The sequence below is a fragment of the Pseudophryne corroboree genome, chromosome 2, assembly GCF_028390025.1.
Source record: "Pseudophryne corroboree isolate aPseCor3 chromosome 2, aPseCor3.hap2, whole genome shotgun sequence".
Classification (NCBI taxonomy): Eukaryota; Metazoa; Chordata; class Amphibia; order Anura; family Myobatrachidae; genus Pseudophryne; species Pseudophryne corroboree.
In genome coordinates this window covers 512,953,362-512,978,002 of record NC_086445.1, presented here as the reverse complement: position 1 = coordinate 512,978,002, position 24,641 = coordinate 512,953,362, and the positions used below count along the sequence as shown (strand labels likewise).

The window sequence follows — 24,641 nt, the reverse complement described above, 5'->3', positions numbered from 1 at the left end:
GGTCCCAATGAGCATAGTGGTCTCCATCATCCGTAAATGGAAGAAATACTGAACCACCAGGACTCTTCATAGAGCTGGCCGGCCGTCTAAACTGAGCAATCGGTGGAGAAGGGCCCTAGTCAGGGAGGTGACCAAGAAACCGATGGTCACTCTGTTAGAGCTACAGCATTCCTCTGTGGAGAGAAGAGAACCTTCCAGAAGGACAACCATCTCTGCAGCAATCCACCAATCAGGCCTGTATGCTAGAGTGGCCAGACGGAAGCCACTCCTTAGTAAAAAGCACATGGCAGCGCGCCTGGAGTTTGCTAAAATGTACCTGAAGGACTCTCAGACCATGAGAAACAAAATTCGTTGGTCTGATGAGACAAAGATTGAACTCTTTGGCGTGAATGTTAGGCGTCATGTTTGGAGGAAACACCAGGCCAATACCATCCCTACAGTGAAGTATGGTGGTGGCAGCATCATTCTGTGAGGATGTTTTTCAGCAGGAGGAACTGGGAGACTAGTCAGGATAGAGAGAAAGATAAATGCAGCAATGTACAGAGACATCCTGGATAAAACCCTGCTCGAGAACACTCTTGACCTTAGACTGGGGCGACGGTTCATCTTTCAGCAGGACAACGACCCTATGTACACAGCCAAGATAGCAGAGGAGTGGCTTCAGGACAACTCTGTGAATGTCCTTGAGTGGCCCAGCCAGAGCCCATACTTGAATCCGATTGAACATCTCTGGAGAGATCTGAAAATGGCTGTGCACCGACGCTTCCCATCCAACCTGGTGGAGCTTGAGAGGTGCTGCAAAGAGGAATGGGCGAAACTGCCTAAAGATAGGTGTCCCAAGCTTGTAGCATCATATTAAAAAATACTTGAGGCTGTAATTGCTGCCAAAGGTGCATCAACAAAGTATTGAGCAAAGGCTGTTAACACTAATGTACATGTGATTTCTTAGTTTTTTATTTTTAATAAATTTGCAAAAATCTCAAAAAAACTTTTTTCATGTTGTCATTATGGGGTATTGTGTGTAGAAGTTTGAGGGAAATTCTATTTTGGAATAAGGCTGTAACATAACAAAATGTGTAAAATTTAAGTGCTTTGAATACTTTCCGGATGCACATTTATATGTATGCAGGACACTGTTGTCACTTTTTATGTATTTTATTAAAAAGTCTTAAAATTGGAACTCACTGTTCAACTTTTGTCATATGTACTGTAAAGCGGTATAAATGTTTAAATATAGACAAGAGGTTCTGATAAATTGTCATTTCCTTGGGGCGCCAATTTCACTACTGCTACACACATTCTCCACTTTAAGTTCTTTCTAACAGGGATCTTGGTGAAATAGGGCAGCCCAATAGTTCAATATTATTTACCTTCTTTTCAATTGGCGCAATTTGGGAGTTTTGTATGATATATATATTAGAGATGAGCGGGTTCGGTTCTCAGAGAACCGAACCGTACCAAACTTCACGTTCTGAACCCGGTTCCGAGCCCGGCTCGGGTTTTCCCGCCTGACTCGGAAACCAGAACGAGGCAAAACGTCATCATCCCGCTGTCGGATTCTCGCAGGATTTGGATTCCATATAAAGAGCCGCGCGTCGCAGCCATTTTCACTCCAGTCTCGGAGAGTGTATTGAGAGGACGTGTCCTCAGTGTCTGTGTGAGTGGGAAAGTGGGGTGGCGAGTCTTGTGCTGCTCAGTCCAGTCCAGTGTAGTCAGTGTATTGTGCTGCATCAGTCCAGCCAGTTACAGTGTTGGTGTCCTCTGCTGCTATATGTCCCTAGTGCTGCTGGCTGCTGTAGAAGTCCCTTGCATTTTTACTGTGTTGTCTTGCATCAGACCAGGGGTAGTGTCTCTCTTGTGCAGCATCAGTCCAGTGACCAGTCACAGTGGTGGTGTCCTCTGCTGCCATATATCCAGTGTAGCTGTATAAGTCCCTTACAGTGTTGTTGTGTTGTGCTGCATCAGACCAGTGGTAGTGTCCTGGCCATCAGTCATTCCAGTGATGAGGCAGTCACAGTGGTATACGCTGCTGCTATATGCCCACTGCTGCCGTATACCGTATATACTCGATTATAAGCCGACTTTTTCAGCACGTTTTTTTGTGCTGAAAAAGCCACCTCGGCTTATAATCGAGTCAGCGTTAGGAGGGACACGGAGAGCGCAGCGCGCGGCTCTCCTGTGTCCCTCTTGCATCTCCGGCGGTGTGTGTGTTAAAGGAAGTGCACGAACCGGCACTTCCTTTAACACACGCCGCTGCTGCCGGAGACGCAGGAGGGACACAGGAAAGCCGCGCACTGCGCTCTCCGTGTCCCTCCTTCAGAAGACAGCGTGGGAGCGACGGAGGGTAAGTATCTAGCACTGTGGGGCACATCTGGCACTGTGGGGCATATCAGGCACATCTGGCACTGTGGGGCATATCTGGCACTGTGGGGCATATCTGGCACTGTGGGGCATATCTAGCACTGTGGGGCATATCTGGCACATCTGGCACTGTGGGGCATATCTGGCACTGTGGGGCATATCTGGCACATCTGGCACTGTGGGGGCATATCTGGCAGTATGAGGGCATATCTGGCACTGAGGGCTGTGTACGGCTAGAGCTGCATTTCCCACCCTAGGCTTATACTCGAGTCAATAAGTTTTCCCAGGTTTTTGGGGTAAAATTAGGTGCCTCGGCTTATATTCGGGTCGACTTATACTCGAGTATATACGGTAGTAATAATAATAATAACAACAACAACAAGTCCCTTACAGTGTTGTTGTGTTGTGCTGCATCAGACCAGTCGTAGTGTCCTGGCCATCAGTCATTCCAGTGACCAGCCAGTCACAGTGGTATACGCTGCTGGTATATGTCCACTGCTACAGTATTATAATAATAATAATAACAACAAGTCCCTCACAGTGTTGCTGTGTTGTGCTGCATCATACCAGTGGTAGTGTCCTGGCCATCAGCCATCAGTCATTCCTGTGCCGCATATTTTGTTATATAACTCCAGAAAAATAATGGAGAACAAACATTTGGAGGATAAAATAGGGAAAGATCAAGAACCGCTTCCTCCTAGTGCTGCAGCTGCTGCCACTAGCCATGACATAGACGATGAAATGCCATCAACGTCGTCTGCCAAGGCTGATGCCCAATGTGATAGTAGAGGGCATGTAAAATCCAGAAAGTCAAAGTTCAGTAAAAAGACCCAAAAAAAGAAATATAAATGGTCTGAGGAGAAACGTAAACTTGCCAATATGCCATTTACGACACGGAGTGGCAAGGAACGGCTGAGGCCCTGGCCTATGTTCATGACTAGTGGTTCAGCTTCACATGACGATGGAAGCCCTCATAACTGAGGCCTTGACACTTATGTTGGTGTTAGACGTGCGTCCGGTATCCACCATTACTGCGGTGGGATTTAGACAACTGATGGAGGTATTGTGTCCCCGGTACCAAATCCCTTCTAGATTCCACTTCACTAGGCAAGCGATAGCGAGATTTTGACATTAATTCCAGTGATTTGGACGTATAATTATTAATTACAGTGATCTTGCCAATTAATTACAGTGATTTGGACGTATAATTCCAGTGATTTGCACAAATAATTATTAATTACAGTGATCTTGCCAATTAATTACAGTGATTTGGACGTATAATTACAGTGAACTTGCCAATTAATTCCAGTGATTTGGACGTATAATTATTAATTACAGTGATCTTGCCAATAAATTCCAGTGATTTGGATGTATAATTACAGTGATCTTGCCAATTAATTCCAGTGATTTGGACGTATAATTCCAATGATTTGGATGTATAATTCCAGTTGGAATTGTTTGTGTCGCTTGGCTTAGTTATACAGCTACCTCATTGCACCTCTTCGACATCTTTGCATGAGGTGCTGTTTTGGGCCTAGTTTTTGAAAAGTGCCATCCTGTGTGACACTGCCGTATGAGTCCAGGGGAATTGCTATATTAGTTCTGGGGTACTGCCGTATAAGTCCACCAATTGCAGATTTTTTAAAAAGTGACTGGAGCGTGCTGGAGATGTTGTCAATGGACCGAACAATTGCGGCCCACTCTCGACATTCAGCCACTGTGTGGCACTACTAGATGGGCCAGGTTGTTGTGTCGCTTAGCTTAGTCATACAGCAACCTCGGTGCACCTTTTTTACTTTTTTGCATCATGTTCTGTTAGGGGCCTTTTTTTGATATCTGCCCTCCTGTCTGCTACTGCATTGCCACTCCTAGATTGGCCAATTGTTTGTGTCGCTTGGCTTAGTCATACAACTACCTCATTGCAATTCTTTTTCTTCTTTGCATGATGTGCTGTTTGGGGCCTTTTTTTTTTATATCTGCCCTCCTGTCTGACACTGCAGTGCCACTCCTAGATGGGCCAGGTGCGTGCTGCACACTTGTGTCGCTTAGCTTAGTCATACAGCCACCTCGGTGCAACCTTTTGGCCTAAAAACAATATTGTGAGGTGTTCAGAATAGACTGGAAATGAGTGGAATTGATTGTTATTGAGGTTAATAATACCGTAGGAGCAAAATTACCCCCAAATTCTGTGATTTTAGCTGTTTTTATGTTTTTTTCAAAAATCATCCAGATCCAAAACCAAAACACGAAAGGGTGGTTTTGGCAAAACCAAGCCAAAACCAAAACACGAAGGTGGAATTAGAACCAAAACACAAAACACGAAAAGAGCCAGCCGCACATCTCTAATTAATAAATAAATATATATACATATTATGTGGGTGTACATGTGGCAGGGAATATAGATTGTGAGCTGCAATGACTAATTAGTCTCTGTAGAGCACTGTGGAATATATGTGCACTATATAAATAACTATAAACAAATCCGTTTACTATTCTTAAGCTGGGTACGCATTTGCCGATGCCACGTCCGACAGCAGAAGCCATGTGACATGTTGTATTCTCAAGCATGTCCTCGCTAATGATATCCCCTGTCGGCCCTGCTGCAGGCCGACGTAGGATGTTGCTAGCGACCTGCGGGAGTGCGCATATCAAGACGATGTACCCAATATGTCACTACGATCCACAGAATCTGGCGATATATCATCTAGTGTGTACTCCGCTTTAGTCCACACCCCATGTACTTATCCCTTTTTTCCCATCAGATTGCAGTTATAAGCCTTCATTATTGTCTGATAGTCCAGCCTAACAGAAGCTACTGCTATTGTATGGTAGAATTAGGATATATATATATATATATATATATATATATATATATCCACCCATTATTCCACAATAAGTAAGATACTTTTGACTGTATAGGCTTCAGTGGGCAAATGGATGCTCATAGATAACATAATTGGGTAAGGGAGAATGGACTACAGGTGTAACACAGTACTTACGGAGTCTCCAGCATGACTCTGCACACACCTGCCATGGTGCTCAGACAGTCCGTTGTGTCCTCAATAGGTAAAGACTTGTTCTGCAGAGATATTGTTGTCACTAGGGCACAGCGTCATTACAATGTCTTCAAAGTATTACACATCTTCCAGTGCATTATATGAAGCATACAGGGCCTGATTCAGAGGTGTACGCAATGCCGATATTCAAGGAGTTGAGCGATTATCAGCTGGCTGCGCACGTGTCATGGTCGTACTGCGCACGCATGACTGTTCTTTAGTGACGACGGTTGCAGAAAGGATTTAGTTGTCGAATGTAACGGGGAGTAGCGTAAAAACCACAGGTGTGTCATGACCATTTTTGGGACGTGTATCCGCCTGTGACTGCGAGCTCATATGCAGAAAACATGGTGCCAGCGTCTCAGTTCCCACAGCCATTCTGTGCATCAATAGAGTTACTCACAGCTGCGGCAATCTAATGATCTGCGACCAATGCTGACTCTGTACGCAGTTACTTGGATCTGAGAAGCCATGGGCGTCTCAGTACAAATCTTGGCAGCTGAGACATTAGCATATTACCACACAGTGGGGGTCATTCCGAGTTGTTCGCTCGTTGCCGATTTTTGCTATACTGCGATTAGTCGCTTACTGCGCATGCGCAAGGTTCGCAGAGCGCATGCGCTTAGTTATTTTACACAAAAGTTAGGTATTTTACTCACGGCGTAACAAGTTTTTTTATCGTTCTGGTGATCGGAGTGTGATTGACAGGAAGTGGGTGTGTCTGGGCGGAAACTGACCGTTTTCTGGGAGTGTGCGAAAAAACGCAGGCGTTTCAGGAGAAAACGCGGGAGTGGCTGGAGAAATGGGGGAGTGTCTGGCCGAACGCTGGGTGTGTTTGTGACGTCAAACCAGGAACGAAACTGACTGAACTAATCGCAATGTAGGAGTAAGTCTCGAGCTACTCAGAAACTGCTAAGAATTTTCTATTCGCAATTCTGCTAATCTTTCGTTCGCAATTCTGCTATGCTAAGATACACTCCCAGAGGGCGGCGGCTTAGCGTGTGCAATGCTGCTAAAAGCAGCTAGCGAGCGAACAACTCGGAATGAGGGCCAGTATCTGCGCATAGGATTGCAGCTGTAAATGCATTAGCGCACATCTCTGACTCAGGCGCATAGGGCCAATCACAGTTTGCTAGAGTGGTAGATTACTCACACTAGGTACACAACATGTACATGGTACCTGTCTGGCCTCAATCACTCATTTACCAATATGGGGGAATTCAATTAGCCCGATAATTTTAACAGGTGCAAAAAAAACAGGGCTCTTTTGCTTCGGGATATTCAATTAGAGCCCATTTTTGGTGCCCGTTAAATTATCTATTTTCGGTCAAAAAGACATAGAATCCATGATAAGTTCAGGGACCTATGTGTTTTCACTGCTCAATTAGCCACAATGAGTTAATTATCAGGGATCTGAGGTCCCGGAAAATATTCCCCGATGAGTACTGCTGAATGGACTTATTGGATAGCCCAAGGGAGTCAATTAGTCTGCGGTAAGTTACCACGGCTAATTGAATTCCTCCCTATGTTTCTTAATAAATGCTTATTTCACAACCCATTACTCTCACCTCAGACACAAACTTAGTGGTTGCATTGCTCAGAGTTTTCAGCATAGGTGTAGCATCCGCGTAGAACAAAGACATGCGATTGGCCATTTCATTGTTTACATCGCAGTCTGGATCCACCTGAGAAATAGAGATAAACCCAGTACTACCAATGACACAACTGGGTTGGAGTAATTATCCAGAATGACACATTACCTGGAAATTGTTCAACCGGTTGCGACTCACAGTTCGTCTGTAGTAACTAAAGTCATTTTGTATTGCAGGATTTGTCATCTGAGGAAAAGTAGAGTTAAACCATGTTTCTTTTATGCTGCTGACCAAAAATCTGAATGAAACTCTTGTGGATTACATTTAAATGTTACTGTATGATGGCAGTGTAATTAAATAGGCAACCCGAGTACATATCCATTCATTTCAGCACAATAAGGGCCTGATTTAAACTATCACACCTAAAATCTGCTATGCCAGTCTGTGTGAGCACAGTTAAACATGCTGCACACATTTATAGTTTTGAACAACTTTTACCTTTGACCCTTTACACCTGGAGAGAGAATGAGGGACATGGAAGTGCCATTTGAATACATTAAGGGTATGTACATGTATGTGTACCATGCCCCCTACAGGTGTAATACAGCCCAATCACACTAGATTGGTCTGGTCAACTACACTGTGGAAACATGCAGCTTTGGGTCTCCTGGTCATAATATAAAACCTCCTCAGCTGGCTTCAGACTACTTTAGCCAGGTCAGTATGGGCCTGAGAACCGTAGGAAATGATGTTCCTCCCTCCAGTCACATCTATGCACCTCATTTAGGAATTGCAGATAAACGGTGTAAAGTTATGGATGATGCAAATGCAATAGTTGTGTGCATGCAGAGAAACACTGCCTGCTTTTACATGTAGGAAACCATACTGGGCTGCTTTACCTTTACAATTTAAGGTCAGATACAATCACACGTGAGCTGCCACCAGCTGGTTGTGCAGCACACATACAGTAGGTGCAATTATGGTGGCGGATTTATGCTCACACTTCCATAGTCTGCGAACAGAAATCAGATAGGCACACCCCACAAAGCTGGGGAAGCCGTTCCGGTAGTAGCTCATGGATAACTGAATAAGCCCCATAGAGTTTATCTTGGATGTGCCCCTCTTCCAACTTGCAACGTGGTTTTACCAAACTGGAAAATTGCACCTAGAGTATGGATTTGCTCTCAATTCTAAATGAGGCCATTATATTTTAGTCTCGTTTATGTGGCCACATCTATACAATATATTTTGAATTGCTTGTATAAGGTACATGCACAAATAAAAAATAATTTAGCCGCTAGCTTTACACCTACGTTTGGGATGTAAATTGTGGCCAACTCTAAATCAGAACGTAAGTGTGGTTTCGCAAATGAACATTAGCTAGAAATAAAAACTGATCTTAATAGAGTACATCCTATTTCCAGTCTGCTCATAAGTATGAAGCCATAACACTTTATATAGAGAGAGAATATAGCTACTGTAAATTTGTTTTTGTTTCATTTAAAAATGACAATACACACCGAATAGCAAAATACAAGTCCTGCGTAACTCAACTGTCTAACAGATACAGCACACTTAACTAAGGAGTGTATTCAACATGTATTACACTGAACACTCCTGTACTGAAGAAGGTATTACATGCGATACTCAGCATAGGTCTGTTCCTCAGTCACACTATCTGCCTGACAATGGCGCATCCTAAATCACCAATAGGAAATGTTTTCAAGCCTGCTGGCATCACATGACTCTGTCCCCTGCTCACTAAGGATAAAACTCTCATTTGCAAGTAATGTTAAATATACTCTAATAATTTTTCTAACCAATGTTATGTTATGTTATGTAAACCTAATCAGACATTGCTGGTATTAATAAAGTAGGCATTTGGTCTATTATGTCCACAACAAATTGGACTTAATAGTATTAATTCATATTTTAAATATAATATTAACTGGACTTTTTTTCCGCTGTCTCTTAGTTTTGGGTGGCATATTCTGTGTACTTGTTCCTACCAACATGATCTTTTTACAGTAGGACAGTGTTTCCACAGACAACACACAGATAGGGGGAATTGAACAATAGCAACCATGTGAAATCAGCTAGTCAGCTTGAATGCTGGACCATAGGTAAGTATTTTTATGGGAACGGAATTACACCCAAAGCTAAACTTTCATATTCTATAGCAGTGGTTTCCAAACTTTTTTGAATCACGGCGCCCTAGAATATCAAAAAAAATTTCAAGGCACCCCTAGGCCAAAAATGTCTTATTGAGAAATTTAGAAAGAAATATTACATTAAGTAGATTGCGTTTATATGTCATCCTTAGGGTCAGTTGTGTGGTGAGGGACAAGATTTGCTTCTGTTTGGCCACATATTTTATGAATGGCAGCCAACAGCACTGGTTTTGCCTATTATATTGACCATGAATAATTTGAACTGGTCCTGGACCACCAACCCAGGGCACCCCTGCAAGTGTCCCGAGGCACCCCAGGGAGCCACGGCACACAGTTTGGGAACCTCTGTTCTAGAGCATGCTGTTAAATGGCTTCAGTTGACTTAAACTATGTAATACTAACAAAACTACAGAAAACGATGGGTTGGGGTGTACGGTAAAACTTGCAAAGGGGGGGAAAAAAACCCACCAACATTCATAATTACTTTTTAAATTGCTGAAGACGTTACACTGTGGTTTGAGCTTGTTAGTAATTTCTTACCTTGAGCTCATCAAAGCTGAGGGTGAAGTGCAGGATTTCAGCAAACTGTTTGGCCAGGGCCTGCTCTCTCTCCAGGTGCTGTGTTGGAGCATATGGGGGCGATGTGAGAGCTTCCAAGAGGCTGTGCAGTGCATTCTCTGTAGGGATCAATTATGAGCAGAACATACAAATATACCTTGCAATCCATAGGAAGTGCTTACATTCTGGAATGTTTATAGGTTTTTTTTAGTAAAAGCTTTGAAGGCACTAGATGACTATGGGGTGTATTCAATACCTGTCGGAAACTGCCGTCTTGTCGGAAAGACGTCAGTTTTCGACAGGTTTAGGTCAGAAGGGGTTCCTACCTATTCAATACGGCCCCGTTTTTTCTGACAAGTATGAAAGCTGACGGAAAGCACATGGATCGGCGGAATAGCCGCCGATACGCGTGCTTCTGTCTGAAAGGGGACCAAATTCTACAGGTTTTAGCTCCGTTTCAGACAGTGGCAAACCGACTTTTAAAAAAGTCGGATTGACACTGTCAGAACCGGGCCAAATCTGTCAGATTTGGCCCGGCATCCGTGCAGCTGCTGTGTGTCAGGGTTGTTATTGATTTTAGAAAACTACATTTTCTTAAACAAGCCCTAACATATATCTCACGCCAACCGGCTTCCTTCGCCCCTGCCGCCCTGTGTGATACATCCTGTGCAGCAGCAGCCGCCTCGCTGAGAGCCGCCCGGCGCTGCTGACACTGTGGGGAAATCCCCACTGTCAGTGTCAGTGAGGTATATGTTAGGGCTTATTTAAGAAAATGTATTTTTAAAAAATCAATAACAACCCTGACACACAGCAGCTGCACGAATGCCAGGCCAAATCCGACAGTCTGATTAGGCTCAAATCCGACAGTCTGATTAGGCTCAAATCCGACAGTCTAAGTTTAAATTTTTTGTATGTCGACATGGACACCCTGTAAGTGTACCGCATCCCCTTGCATGGCTCGTGCTTCGGGCACGGTGCCTCGATGCGCTCTGCACACTATTATATTCCCCCTCCAAGTCCACTGGGATGGTAAAGTATCAACAAGTTGGTTTCAATTAAAAACTCATGTCAACTTTTTGACCTGTCGTCATTTTAAATGTCGGTATTTTGACCTTGTAGGTATTTTAAATGTCGGTATTTGGACCATGTCAGGATTTTGACCGTCAGTCAATGGTTGCTGGAATTTTGACCGTCGGGATTTTGAATGTAGGTAAATTGACCGCATCCCGGACAGGATATGCACAATACTGACAATGCAATGAATGTACTGCATATAATGGAATGGCAGTCTCTCAGCAGATTGTTTTTCCAGTCTAGCACCAGGAATATTTGTAAATGGATAAATGAATACAATCAAATTAATTGTAATAAAATTACCAAGTCGAAGAGAGAATTCATAGAAACGCTTAAGTTTGGCTACCAAAGGACAGACGGAGCGCCATGCTTCTTCCTGCAAGTGCAAATCCAATGGGTTCTGGATCGCCTAAGTACAACAATTAGAGTGGGAATTACAATATTATCCATATTTCATGTGTTTTGAATGCATGAAAATAGAATGAAAGGCAAAAAAGGGTTTCCTTTTCCATGAGCAACACCCCCCCCCCCACCCCACACACACACACACACACACACTCACTCACTCACTCACTCACTCACTCACTCACTCACTCACACAGTTTTTGAGGTTTCTAAATTATTACCTATGATTCAACACTTATCTATGGCCATAAATCAGCTAGGCACACATCCTGCAAAGTTGCTGCTAAAATGAATGTTGTACTTTCACTACAAGAAACAGCCAGTTATAGAAATTATATGCATAAACAGCAAGGAAAAATACAATTATACAATTATATAACTCATTGTGCTGTGTATACATACAAACAGCAATAATATGTGAAAATGTGCTGACTGCCACCATTGGGTGTATTTCTGTAAATCCAGGTAGTCATACTGGATCTCAAGTATAGTAAGGAGCAGAGATAAAAACTAAAGAGCAAATGTGCTCCGGTACAAACTATTACAATGCAAGGTGGTGCACATGAATCGGTGTGTTCATATTTGGTGGCTTCTGTGCTGTCGGTTTTGTGAGGTGCGTGATGTGTAATAATCTGTAACCTGGATGTCGGGCTTCTGCTTGTGTCGGTATAACGGATTTCGGTGGATTGACGTCGGCAATCCATTGGTCGGTAAAGTATGTACCGGCAAACTGAATACCACCCGAATTTAGTTTATTTATTTTTTGCATTCAAGGAAAATACAGGCTGCTTTTTTATATTACACACACATACTGAGAAGCTGTTTTACACTGAAATTTAGAATTGAGCTAGGAATCACCCCTACCTTGTACACCCCTTACCTGGAGACTGTGGGCCTTATTCAGGCTTGTTAGCAAACCAAAAAAGCACAATGGGCGAAACCTTGTTGCACTGCAGGTGGGACAGATGTAACATGTGTAGAGAGATTTAGATTTGGGTGTGGTGTGCTCAAACTGATATCTAAATTGCAGTGTAAAAAATAAAGCAGCCAGTATTTACCATGTACAGAAACAATATAACCTACCCAAATCTAACTCTCTCTGCACATGTTACATTGGGTGGTATTCATGCGACCGGCAGTCGGGAGACCGACAGTCACATGACCTCCTCCAGCATCCCGACCCCTCACTATCCCGATGGTCGGCATGCCGACCAACAGGGACTATTTCCACTCGTGGGTGTTCACGACACCCATAGAGTGGGAATAGAATCCGTGGCCGAGCCCGCAAGGGGCTTGCTGCATTCTCCCCGCCGGGATCCCGGTGTCGGTATGCTGTCGGGATCCCGGCGTCGGTATGCTGACCGGCGGTCTCCTGACCGCCGGTCAGCCATACTACACCCGTTATATCTGCCCCACCTGCAGTACAACATGGTTTTGCCCATTTAATGTGCTTTTTTGGTGTGCTAACATACCTGAATAACCCCCTTTTTCCCTTTATGTCATCATCATTAGTACCTGAGGCCCTGCCAGCCCCTTGCTTCGTGTAAATTATTCGTATGAAAAGGAGTCAGATTACAGATGCAGCAAGATTTTAATACACACCCAGAATACGCCATGACACCTCACATGAAATTCCTAAGGAAATTTGCTTTTTCTGTTCTACTAAAGTAGTGTTTATTCTAGCACACTGCACCTGTCACAACCCGTGCAGTTCCTCTTTCCTGCCTGTAATGTCGCTCTCCGACACTGAGATACAGACCAGAGTGTGCTAGATGCACCAAAGCAGAGAGCGATACTTTAGGCAGGGAAGAAGAACTGCACAGGTTGTGACAGGTGCAGGGTGCTAGAATGAACACTGTAGTAAGTACTGTCCAGTTGCTGCCCATTTCACGTTAACCTGTTACAGCTCACAAATCTAAATGGATGGAGATCCATGCAACTTCGGACTGGTTTCATGCATGTGCAAAGCAAAATCTTGGACAAATATGCATTGTGTCCAACTCCGAATCAGTCCCTCTAAACCCGTCTGCTTGTTTGATATTTGCCACTGCAGTGAAACATGATATTTCCAAGGTCCAAATTTGCTCTTTATCTGCTCCTTTTTTGCTTTGCTCCTAACTCTGCATAAGCCCCATTGTGAGCATGCAAAAGATTGTGACAGCCATGAGTTAAAGTTAATGCTCACCTGTCTTATTTCCTGCCCAGCCCCCCGGTATGACTGCAGCTCGGCCAGTATTCCCTGGGCCTCTTCCAGGACAGAGTTGACTTGATTCCACACTACTGTCTCTGCCTCCGTGGGCTGAGCATCTGTAAGTACCAAACACAGTCAGTGATTACAGCTGTTGCCACAGAGCTGACAAACCAATTATAGGATGATCTGCTTTAGTAATAACTGTATAGGTCTTTGTAAAGATGAACACAGAGGGTAAAATTTAATAGCCTGCGATTTGCAAGGTGTGGGGAACTTTGTTTGAGTTTGCCCGTATTTTTAAAGTGGCAATCATTTACACGGCAAAACCAGGTTGGTTTTGCCATGTAAATGGTTGCCGCTTTAAAAATATGCGCTGACTCACACAAACTCCTGCACAGCCTGCAACTCTCAGACTATTACATTTCACCCAGAGTATTTGATCGTTGGAAATGGCAAGTGGAGCATAGATGTTGAAGGAGGCAGCAAATATACAGTAAGTATCCCAAGGTTAGTCAACAAACAAGGGAGAAGATAACTGCACAATGTTTTGCTGTGTCAAATATGTCATCAGTAAATATAGAATACACAATGTTTTTCAAACCTCTCTTCATGTACTTACTACAGGCCATGTTTTATCCCCTTCTCCCCTCTGATAGACTACAGATCCTTACTGTGAGTAATCTTAAATGTTTTATTAGAATATGGTGGCTGTTTTTTTCTTTGGTGTCTGATAGTATTTTATTTATCCCTGCATACACTATGACAACTCCAACACATTAATATATGGTGATATGGAGAGATACTGGGCCTAATTCAGGTTGGATCGCAGTGTCCATTTCCAGGCATGAGACAGAGCGTTGCAGGGGCGGTGCGAAAGGGGGCGGAGGCGGCTGAATGGGGGCGTGTCAGGGGCGTGATCACGGCAGCTGCGTGACATCACACGCACAGTAGCGGATCTTGCCACGGGCAAGCAGGACTTTTGCCCGGGGCGCCGCCTTCCGGAGGGCGCCGCACCATGGCAAGATCCACTACTCTGTGCCCCCCGCTGGCCGCTGTGTCCCCCGTTGGTCCCGCTGTCCCCCGCTGTGAAGGGAAACTAGACGCTACGCGTCTAGTTTCCCTTCGTGTAGAGGACTTTTGCTGTGCGGTGCGCGATGACGTCATCACGCACCGCACAGCATTATGGAACTGACAGACGCTAGGGGTCATAATTGACCTCTAGTGTCTGTCATCCGAGGAAAGGAGCGGCACCGGCGGAGATCTGAACGGGGATAGTAAGTATTTTTTTTTTCTTTCAGCAGCAATACTCCACTGTACAGGGGGCGTAACTGACCACGCCCCCTGTATGAAGCCACGCCCCCATTTTACGCTTGGGGCGCCAAAGGGTCTAGAACCGGCCCTGCACACGCAGCTGCCACAATCAGGAAGATGGCAGTGGGTCTCCTGCGGGCGCAGCTAAGCTACGCTGGCAGGAGTCTTCCTCAGTCTCTTCTAACAAGCAGAAATTGCGATCACATCGCAATTTCTGCTTGTTCAATGGGGGAGGCTCCAGTTAGCATGCTGGGTGACCTTGCCCAGTGATGGGCGGCCCCCAGCATGCGATCCAAAGGATAGCAAATTCTGCTAATTAGCAGAATTTGCTATCCTTACTGAATTTGGCCCATAATCTTTTGTTTTTAACTGAAAATAACAAATTCTAAATGAGCTCTATTTTAAAATAGTTACTGGGCGTAAAGGGGCAGACTTAACAAGACATTCTTATCACTCGTTACTAATCTTAAATGGTGCTCCAAACAATCAGCTCCTTATAGTAATTATTCCAAAACATGACAAGAGCTGATTGGTTGGAGCACCATTTAATATTAGTAACGAGTGATAAGAGAATATCACTTGTTAAATCTGCCTCAAAGAATGGTAAAGGTTTTGTTAAGGCACTCTTGACTGCCGAACTCCGAACTCTCGTTACATTCCGGCCATAGGGTCAGAATTTTTTCACGCCACCCCTAGGCCAAAAGTTTCTTATTGAAAAATGTATAAATAAATATTAAATTAAGTACATTGCATTTATTTGTCACCCTTAGGTTCAATTGTGTGGTGAGGGACAGGATTTGCTTCTGTTTGTCCACATATTTTATGATTGGCAGCCACCAGCACTGGTTTTGCCTATTAAACTGACAATAAATAATTGGCCCTGGACAACCAATCCAACTCACCCCTGCAAGTGCCCTGAGGCACCCCAGGGTGACTAGGCACATGTGGGGCAGATGTATTAACCTGAGAAGGCATAAGGAAGTGATAAACCAGTGATATGTGCAAGGTGATAAAGGCACCAGCCAATCAGATCCTAACTGTTAATTTACATATTGGAGCTGATTGGCTGGTGCCTTTATCACCTTGCACATATCACTGGTTTATCACTTCCTTATGCCTTCTCCAGGTTAATACATCTGCCCCACAGTTTGAGAACGATTGGTATAAGGGATTTTATATTATATGTATTAATAAAGCTTAATAAAATTGACTTTTAATGCTTTTAAGGTTCCTGGATTAATCTTTAACTTATTATAGTCAACAAATGTGTTGTGTGACCCCAGAATGATCATGATGATCAATATTGATTGATCCAATTAATATATCAAAAAGGATTATTATTGGATATCTTGGTGAAATGGGGCCCGATTCAGTCCTGATCGCTGCTGTGCGTTTTCCAAACTACTGTGCATGCGTATGCACCGCAATGTGCACGCATGTCGCCAAACACCGACACGATGGTGCAAAAATTTCGAGCGCATGGCTGTTCGCAAGGTGATTGACAGGAAGAGGACGTTTATGGGTGGTAACTGACCGTTTTCTGGGAGCGTCAGGAAAAACGCAGACGTTCCCAAGCTTTCAGGGCGGGTGTGTGACGTCAGCTCCACACCTGATCACCCTAATTCTTTCGCACTGGAGGAGTAAGTATTGAGCTACACACACACTGCACAGAATGGGAAAAACATTAGATGGTGAGTGTGATAGGAACGGTTTTGCAGCTGTCCACTGACTGAGGGGAATTTTCGCACAGTGTACACATGCAATCGCACAATTGCACCGGGCAAATTTTCACTCCCCCTGGGCAGCAACTATCTGATCGCAGGAGAGTGTAGTTTGCAGCACAGCGATCAGGTCTGCATTAGGCTATTGGATGATAAGACTGTGTGAGGTCATTTTACGACCTCAGTGACACAGAGTGTTGGAATTATAATATATGTGACCATCTTAATACACACATTTGTCTCCTTACTAACCATAGTTGCTTAATAACAGTATGCAAGTTAAATGCAATTAATTGTTTTGTATTTACAAGCTGTTAATGACCCCCTTCTGTTATTTCCCTCTGTGGAGGTTTCATTTTGCAAACTTCTTTATCTGTCACTAACAAGTTAGAAAAAAACAACTAAATTCCACACAAAAAATAATGACATGTTAAATTTTTAAAAATAAATAAATAAATAAAAATAATCTAGTAGTGCCATTCGTGAAACCCTGCTTTTTATCTGTAACCTGTGTTAGAGTGCAACATGGGACTATTGATGCAACATTATGAAATTAATCATCCTAATAGAAAATGCAGTGCTCTATGATGACACAAAATAAAACAAACAAAAAATATAATGAAAATAATAAAAAAAAAAACATGGAAAAATTAAAATGATCTCACGTTCAAAGTCAAGGAAAAAAGTGGGACACTGTTCTAGGTCGTTATAAGACAAGACTTTTAGAAGGTTCCCCATCTGACACCTGGAAAAAAAAAAGACAAAAAGGAGGGAATGATGGGGGAAAACAGTGTGATAAGTAGGGGAAGGTGCTGTCCCGCCACACTAACATTGCAATACTACTTTTGCTCTTTTAGAAACTGTGTAATTACAAAGAGAGCCTGGGTCTTCAACATTTCTTTCTGCTGCTTCACTTGACCTCTCATCTCTTGTGATACAGTTATTAATTATTGGGTAACATGGCATAGTGTATTGTGATATTTGTAGAACGCATTGCAATATTCAGAGATATGCGACTGTGCATCTATGGCCCAAATATACCGTTCTGCTGGTCCGATCTGCCAATCGTCGGGAAGCAATGATCTGCGATCCAACGAGAATCTGCAAAAAGCAACATGTTAAAAATCCTGACTCACCGACCCCAATAATTTTTTGGTCGTAATCGGTGAATCGGGATTGTCCAACATGCTGGATTCCCCTAATCCCTTGACCCAGGCATTGACAGAATGGGGAACTGCCCCAATACCTGCTTGAAGTATGGGCCCCTTTAAGCCTGGTTGTTTGCTTACCTTTTGTTGGGTAATACTTTTCAGATAGTGGGGTATATTTACTAAGCTCCCGATTTTGACCGAGATGCCGTTTTTTCTTCAAAGTGTCATCTCGGTAATTTACTAAACAAAAATCACGGCAGTGATGAGGGCATTCGTAATATTTTTGAAGTCCTAGGAAAAAATCACGAATCAATACACCATCGGTCAAATACGCCTGCAATTTGGTAGAAATCGGGAATTTACTAAAAAGTGCAAATCACAAACACTGCTGACAATAGCCAAACACTGCCGTGCTGAAATACAGTTCGTGAAAAAGTGCTAAAAAAAAACAGACCTGCTTTTTTTTACCGTGATTGGATAGGCATGCACGGATCCATGAGATCCGTGCATGTTTTTCAGTGGGAAGGGGTGGGAAATGTTTGAATTTGTTAAAAAAAAATGCATGGGGTCCCCCCTCCTAAGCCAAACCAGCCTCTGGCTTTTTGAGACGGTCCTGGTTGCAAAAATATGGGAAAAAAATTGACAGGGGTTCCCCCATATTTAAGCAACCAGCACCGGGCTCTGCGCCTGGTCCTGGTTCCAAAAATACGGGGGACAAAAAGCGTAGGGGTCCCCCGTATTTTTGAAACCAGCACCGGGCTCCACTAGCTGGACAGATAATGCCACAGCCGGGGGTCACTTTTATACAGCGCCCTGCGGCCGTGGCATTAAATACCCAACTAGTCACCCCTGGCCGGGGTACCCTGGAGGAGTGGGAACCCCTTAAATCAAGGGGTCCCCCCCCTCCAGCCACCCAAGGGCCAGGGGTGAAGCCCGAGGCTGTCCCCCCCCATCCAAGGGCTGCGGATGGGGGGCTGATAGCCTTTGTTGAAAGTGTTGAATATTGTTTTTAGTAGCAGTACTACAAGTCCCAGCAAGCCTCCCCCGCAAGCTGGTACTTGGAGAACCACAAGTACCAGCATGCGGCGGAAAACCGGGCCCGCTGGTACCTGTAGCACTACTACTAAAAAATACCCCAATAAAGACATAAGACACACACCTTGAAAGTATAACTTTAATACATACATCCACACCACCATATACACATACTTACCTTATGTTCACACGAGGGTCGGTCCTCTTCTCCATGTAGAATCCATGGTGTACCTGTTGAAAAAATTATACTCACAAAATCCAGGGTAGAAGGCTCTTCTGCTTGTAATCCATTTGTAATCCACGTACTTGTCAAAATAAAAAAACGGACACCCGACCTCGAACTGAAAGGGGCCCCATGTTTTCACATGGGACCCCTTTCCCCGAATGCCAGAAACCCCCTCTGACTTATGTCTAAGAGGGTTTCTTCAGCCAATCAGGGAGCGCCACGTTGTGGCACCCTCCTGATCGGCTGTGTGCTCCTGTACTGTCTGACAGGCGGCACACGGCAGCGTTACAATGTAGCGCCTATGCGCTCCATTGTAACCAATGGTGGGAACTTTGTGGTCAGCGGTGAGGTTACTTTCGGTCAACCGCTGACCCCTTGATTTAAGGGGTTCCCACTCCTCCAGGGTACCCCGGCCAGGGGTGACTAGTTGGGTATTTAATGCCACGGCCGCAGGGCGCTGTATAAAAGTGACCTCCGGCTGTGGCATTATCTGTCCAGCTAGTGGAGCCCGGTGCTGGTTTCAAAAATAAGGAGGACCCCTACGCTTTTTGTCCCCCGTATTTTTGGAACCAGGACCAGGCGCAGAGCCCGGTGCTGGTTGCTTAAATATGGGGGAACCCCTGTCAATTTTTTTCCCATATTTTTGCAACCAGGACCGGCTCAAAGAGCCCGAGGCTGGTTTGGCTTAGGAGGGGGGACCCCACGCAATTTTTTTTTAAAGTTTAAACATTTTTTTTTTTTACAAGGTGCACAATGAAGCCCAGTACGGATCTCTCAGATCCGGCCGAGATTCATTGTATTAAAGTTGGCAGTGTTTTACAAGTCACTCACGTAAAACACTGCCAAAAAAAACGAATGACATCGACATCGGTAAAACGGAAAATGCAGAATACGACAGCTTAGTAAATTAGCCGTAATAAATTCAAAAAGTTGCAAATTTACACTTGCGATGTCATTTGTGATTGAACTTTGACCTCAAACGGGAAAATACGAATCTTAGTAAATTTACCCCAGTGAGTGTATTTGTATTATTTTTATATATTGAACAATTAGAACTTATTGTGCTGCCATGAAAAGCTATATTTCAGGAGATATATTTCTGTAGTTCTTTGTGCAGATGCTAGTTAGTCAATGTGTGTCAGGAAATATTTGATTACTGTAATGTTTTTGTTTGTAACAGCAATAGTTCTATTGGTTCTTTTAACACACAGGGGCACTCCAAATATAAAAAAAAAAGTCCCAGAAATGTATGTAAATATAAATTGTAGAGTGCACAGCACTCTATAAGTAATTCAGAGCATGAATAAAGGGCCATAATTTGCCTGAAAGTTAAACGTTGCTCTTACGCTACCATAAACACGTTTGTGTTTTAATTTACTCATGTAGTGTTAAGCTTTGTACAATAAATATATATATTTTTTTTTTCATGTAAACTGTTTTTTATTAATTAAAGCAGCAGACAAAACATTACAGCAATTCTTTTCCAAAAAGAAAGGAGGAGGGACAAAAACATCACATATCATATATGTCAGTACAATACACATAGAGCGCCCAGAGTAGAAAAATAATTTGTCTGCTTCGCTTACAACATCAGAACTTATAAATGAGGAACATTTTAACAAAACAGCATAGGAAAATGGGAAAGAGGAAAAAGAGAGAGAAGAGGAGAAGAAAAAAGGAGAAGAGAGGGAAAATTAAGACGGGTAGAGTCAGGTGTGAGAGTCTGCACAGTAGGGACAGGTTGTTTGGGGGACGGGGGGGGGGGGGGGAGGGGTCTCCACCAATTAAGGGTCTGAGCCATATTATAGAGACATCGTAATCGGAATATGAATATGGATATGAAAATGGATATGAATATGAATATGAGGGGGGTTATGTCGCCATGTAGGACCGATACAGAGGTGTGTCCTTAAAGTCGTACCAGGGAAACCAAATAGCTATAAAGTTAACGGTTTTCCCGGATGAGAAGGAGACAAGGTCTTCCATATCTAAAAAGTAATCGACCTTTGTGAACCATAATTTAATCGAGGGTGGTGAGGTGGATCTCCAAAGAAGTGGAACAACCGCTTTTGCTGCGTTGCTAAGGTGTCTCAACAGGGAATGTTTGTAGGAGTGTGTTCCTGTGGGGGTGTGATTGAGGAGCCAAAAACCTGGGTCTTTCGGGATCTCATCTCCCACTATCTGTTCGGTGCATTTAAATAGCTCTGCCCAAAATGGGGTTATAAGAGGGCAATCCCACCAAATATGTATGAAACTCCCTGGGGCGTTTTTGCATCTCCAACACAGGTTCGAGAGAGAGGGAAACATTTTATTGAGAACACGAGGAGTCCTATACCACCTATATATAAGTTTATAGAGGGTCTCTAGTGTCGATAAGCATAGAGAACTCGCCTGGGCATTCTTAAATACGGATTCCCAGTTAATCTGCGAAGGTAGCCCTGATAGTGCCTTCTCCCAGGAAGCCAGAAAGGTAGGGGGTTGCGGGAAAAAGTTTTCCATGATAAGCACATAGATTTGTGAGATAGTATGTGTGGGAGAGCTGGTAGAGGTGCATAGGCTTTAAAACCCGGTGAGATCCCTAGTTATGTCAGAGAGGTTCTTAGAAGATGATATGAAATGATGAACCTGCAGGAACCTCCAAAACTCAGCACTATGTAGGTTCCAAGAAGACTGAACATCTGAAAAGGAGCGCACCCTACCCAAGCTCACCAGCTGACCGACTCTAAAAATCCCGGCTTCCGCCCAAGGATCGAAAGCTGTCCCATGAAGACCTGGAGCAAACTCAGAGTTATAGAGAAGGGAGGTTAGAGGGGACCATTTGGAGGATATATGGCTCTGGGATCTCAGCGTGGCCCATAATTTGAGCGTGGGGGAGACCGTGGGGTGTGAAACCTTCGGGAGGGTAGGAAGCCAAGGTGCAATTTCAATATAATGTGGGAGACAGCCCTCCTCTAGTAGGACCCATTGTTTGCAGTCTTTAGCACGCGTCCATTCCAGAATCCTATTCAAATGTACTGCGTGGTAGTAGTTAGGAATATGTGGGAGTTGTTGCCCCCCTTGGTGTTTTCTCCTAAATAAAATGTCGTGTTTAAACCTGGGTGTCTTACAGCCCCATACAAACGCACGAATAAGATTCTGGACGTCTCGGAGCCAAAGCAGGGGGATGTGTATCGGAAGTGTCTGGAGAAAGAATAGTATCCTAGGGAGGGCATTCATTTTGACAACGTTAATCCTGCCGAACCAAGACAGTCTTAATTTCTTCCATTTCTGGAAGTCTAGGCGAAGCCTAGCCAATAGGGGGATAAAATTTAGGGAGAATAATTTGGATAAATCGTTGGTCAGTAACACCCCCAGATATTTTAATTTGTGATCATGCCAGGTAAAATGGAAGGCATGTTTCAAGCCCTCTACTATATCAGAAGGAGTAGTTAAATTCATGGCAATAGATTTGGAATAATTTATTTTGAAGTTAGAGAGGGCTCCAAACTTATCAAATTCTACCATCAAGTTTGGCAAAGAAGTGACCGGTTTTGTGATTATAGCGAGTAGATCGTCGGCATATAATGCCAGTTTGTATTCAGTCCCTTTTACCAACAGACCCGAAATACTCGGGTTCGCCCTAATGCTTCGAGCTAATGTTTCCATGCAAAGGACAAAGAGCAATGGGGATAGTGGACAGCCCTGTCACGTGCCATTGGAGATTGGAAAAGAATCAGAAAGGGAGCCATTAATCCTGATTTTGGCGGACGGGGAGGTATAAAGAGATAAAATTCTGTGAAGACAGGCGTTACCGAGTCCCAGATGCTTCAGTATACCAGCCAGAAAGTCCCAGTCCACTCTGTCAAATGCTTTTTCAGCATCGGTCGACAGTATGATTGATAGGGATGAAAGCTGGCCGGCATAGTGAATCATGTTGAGCACTTTAGAGGTATTATCCCTAGCTTCTCGGCCTAAAACAAATCCAGCTTGATCACCATGTATCAGACCAGGTAATAATAGTTTAAGGCGGTTTGCAATCAGTTTGGCAAAAAATTTTATGTCTATATTTAATAGTGAGATTGGCCGGTAACTGGAGCAAAGACTGGGGTCTTTACCCTCCTTGGGTAGAACTGCAATATGGGCTTCAAGAGATTGTGGGGAGAAAGGCGATTGTTCTGATATGGTATTAAAGGCTCTCGTGAGTATAGGGACTAATTTCTCTTTAAAAGCTTTGTAATAGGCAGTGGTATATCCATCGGGACCGGGGCTCTTGCCGTTGGGGGAGGATTCAATAGCTTTCTTAACCTCCTCAGTAGAAAACGGGGCGTCTAGATCTTCTACTTCTTTTGTGGATAGCGTGGGGAAGTCTAAGGCCCGTAAGTAGTCAGCTATAGCTGTTTGATGGGACAACTTATCGGGCCGGAGAGGTTATACAGAGTGGAATAATATGCCCTAAAGACCCTAGCGATGTGGGGTGTCTGGTGTTGGGATTGGCCGTGGCTATTTTTAATCGTGTGAATAAAAGTAAGAGCACGTTGTTCTCTAAGTGCTTTGGCTAGTAATTTCCCAGGTTTATTGCCCCATTGATAGTATCTGCTACGGCACTTCCGATAAGAAAACTTGACTCTATCAGAGAGTAACTTATTCAGATCTGCCCTAGCAGCTTCGAGATCGGCATAATGTTGTGAGGTTTGGGATTTTTTGTGTAGGAGCTCGAGAGATTGTATTTTAGACAATAAATCACCCCTAAGTTTCTCCCTCTGCTTTTTGTGGAAGGATCCTATCTGAACACAAACCCCCCTAATGACACATTTGTGAGCTTCCCAGACTGAGACTTTGGAAATATCATCTAAGTCATTGGTACAAATATAAGAATCTAAAGCGTTATCGATTCGGGACCTACAGTCTACGTCCTGCAGAAAAGTGTCATTAAAACGCCAGGACCATTGGCGATGTGTATTGGGAGGCAAGCGTAAAGTGAGGTTAACTGGGGCATGATCTGACCACACAATCTGTCCTATAGAGGCATCAGAAAGGAGGTGTAAGTGCCGGTGGCTCAGAAACAAGTAATCAATTCTGGAATATGTCTGATGTGGGTGTGAGAAAAAGGAGTAATCTATCTCAGTAGGATGTGTCAGTCTCCATGTGTCAATCAGCTGGTGGTCGAGCAGGGCGCGTCTCACTCCCCTATGCTCCTTCTCCGGCCTGCAGGAGATCTTTTTAGAATTGTCCTGGCGGGGATCTAGGGTCCAATTTAGATCACCTCCCATCACCACCACCCCCTCCAAGAGAGGTTCCACGTTATCTAGAACTGAGGATATAAAGGAAGGTTGTTTAGCGTTAGGAGCGTATATGTTCAGGAAAGAGAAAGGTTGACCATGTATGTCGCATTTCACCAGCAACCCCCTACCCTCAGCTATTCTATGGGAGGCCACATTAAGAACAGGCAGGTGGCGAGCCAGTAATATGGCTACGCCCAATGTCTTACCAGCAGAGTTATTAGACAGGAAAACATGAGGATAATAGTGACATTTTAGGGACGGCACGTGTCCCATCTTGAAATGTGTTTCCTGAATAAAAGCAACGTCAACTTTCTCATCTCTAAGCCATTTAAGAAGTTTAGACCTTTTCTCAGGAACATTCAACCCTTTGACGTTAAGGGTAGTTACATGTAGATCATTCACCCCCATTATCAGGCGGATCTAATTGCTTCACAATAGTCTTCCCTACGGCAGACACTGGGGGAGGGAAAGGAAGAGCAGCAAGGGAAGGAAATAGGAAAAAAGGGAAAGAAGAGAAAAGAAGAAAAA

General features: G+C 43.9%; 1 protein-coding gene across 8 annotated transcripts in view; it reads right to left on the bottom strand.

The window, feature by feature from the left end:
* The window catches only part of LOC135032268 (CYFIP-related Rac1 interactor A-like), a 144,383-nt gene that overhangs the window by 24,794 nt on the left and 94,948 nt on the right, over window positions 1-24,641 (bottom strand). For 5 of the 8 annotated variants that reach the window (XM_063954073.1, XM_063954074.1, XM_063954080.1 and 2 more), the window contains 6 exons: window positions 13,403-13,524; window positions 11,116-11,221; window positions 9,721-9,857; window positions 7,178-7,255; window positions 6,986-7,102; window positions 5,361-5,440 (listed from right to left, as the gene is read on the bottom strand). In XM_063954073.1, coding sequence (XP_063810143.1) covers window positions 5,361-5,440; window positions 6,986-7,102; window positions 7,178-7,255; window positions 9,721-9,857; window positions 11,116-11,221; window positions 13,403-13,524 — 640 coding nt within the window. Of the gene's footprint in view, window positions 1-5,360; window positions 5,441-6,985; window positions 7,103-7,177; window positions 7,256-9,720; window positions 9,858-11,115; window positions 11,222-13,402; window positions 13,525-17,105; window positions 17,186-17,729; window positions 17,883-24,641 lie in introns of all 8 variants that reach the window. The other 3 variants (XM_063954077.1, XM_063954078.1, XM_063954079.1) reach the window with 2 other exon arrangements.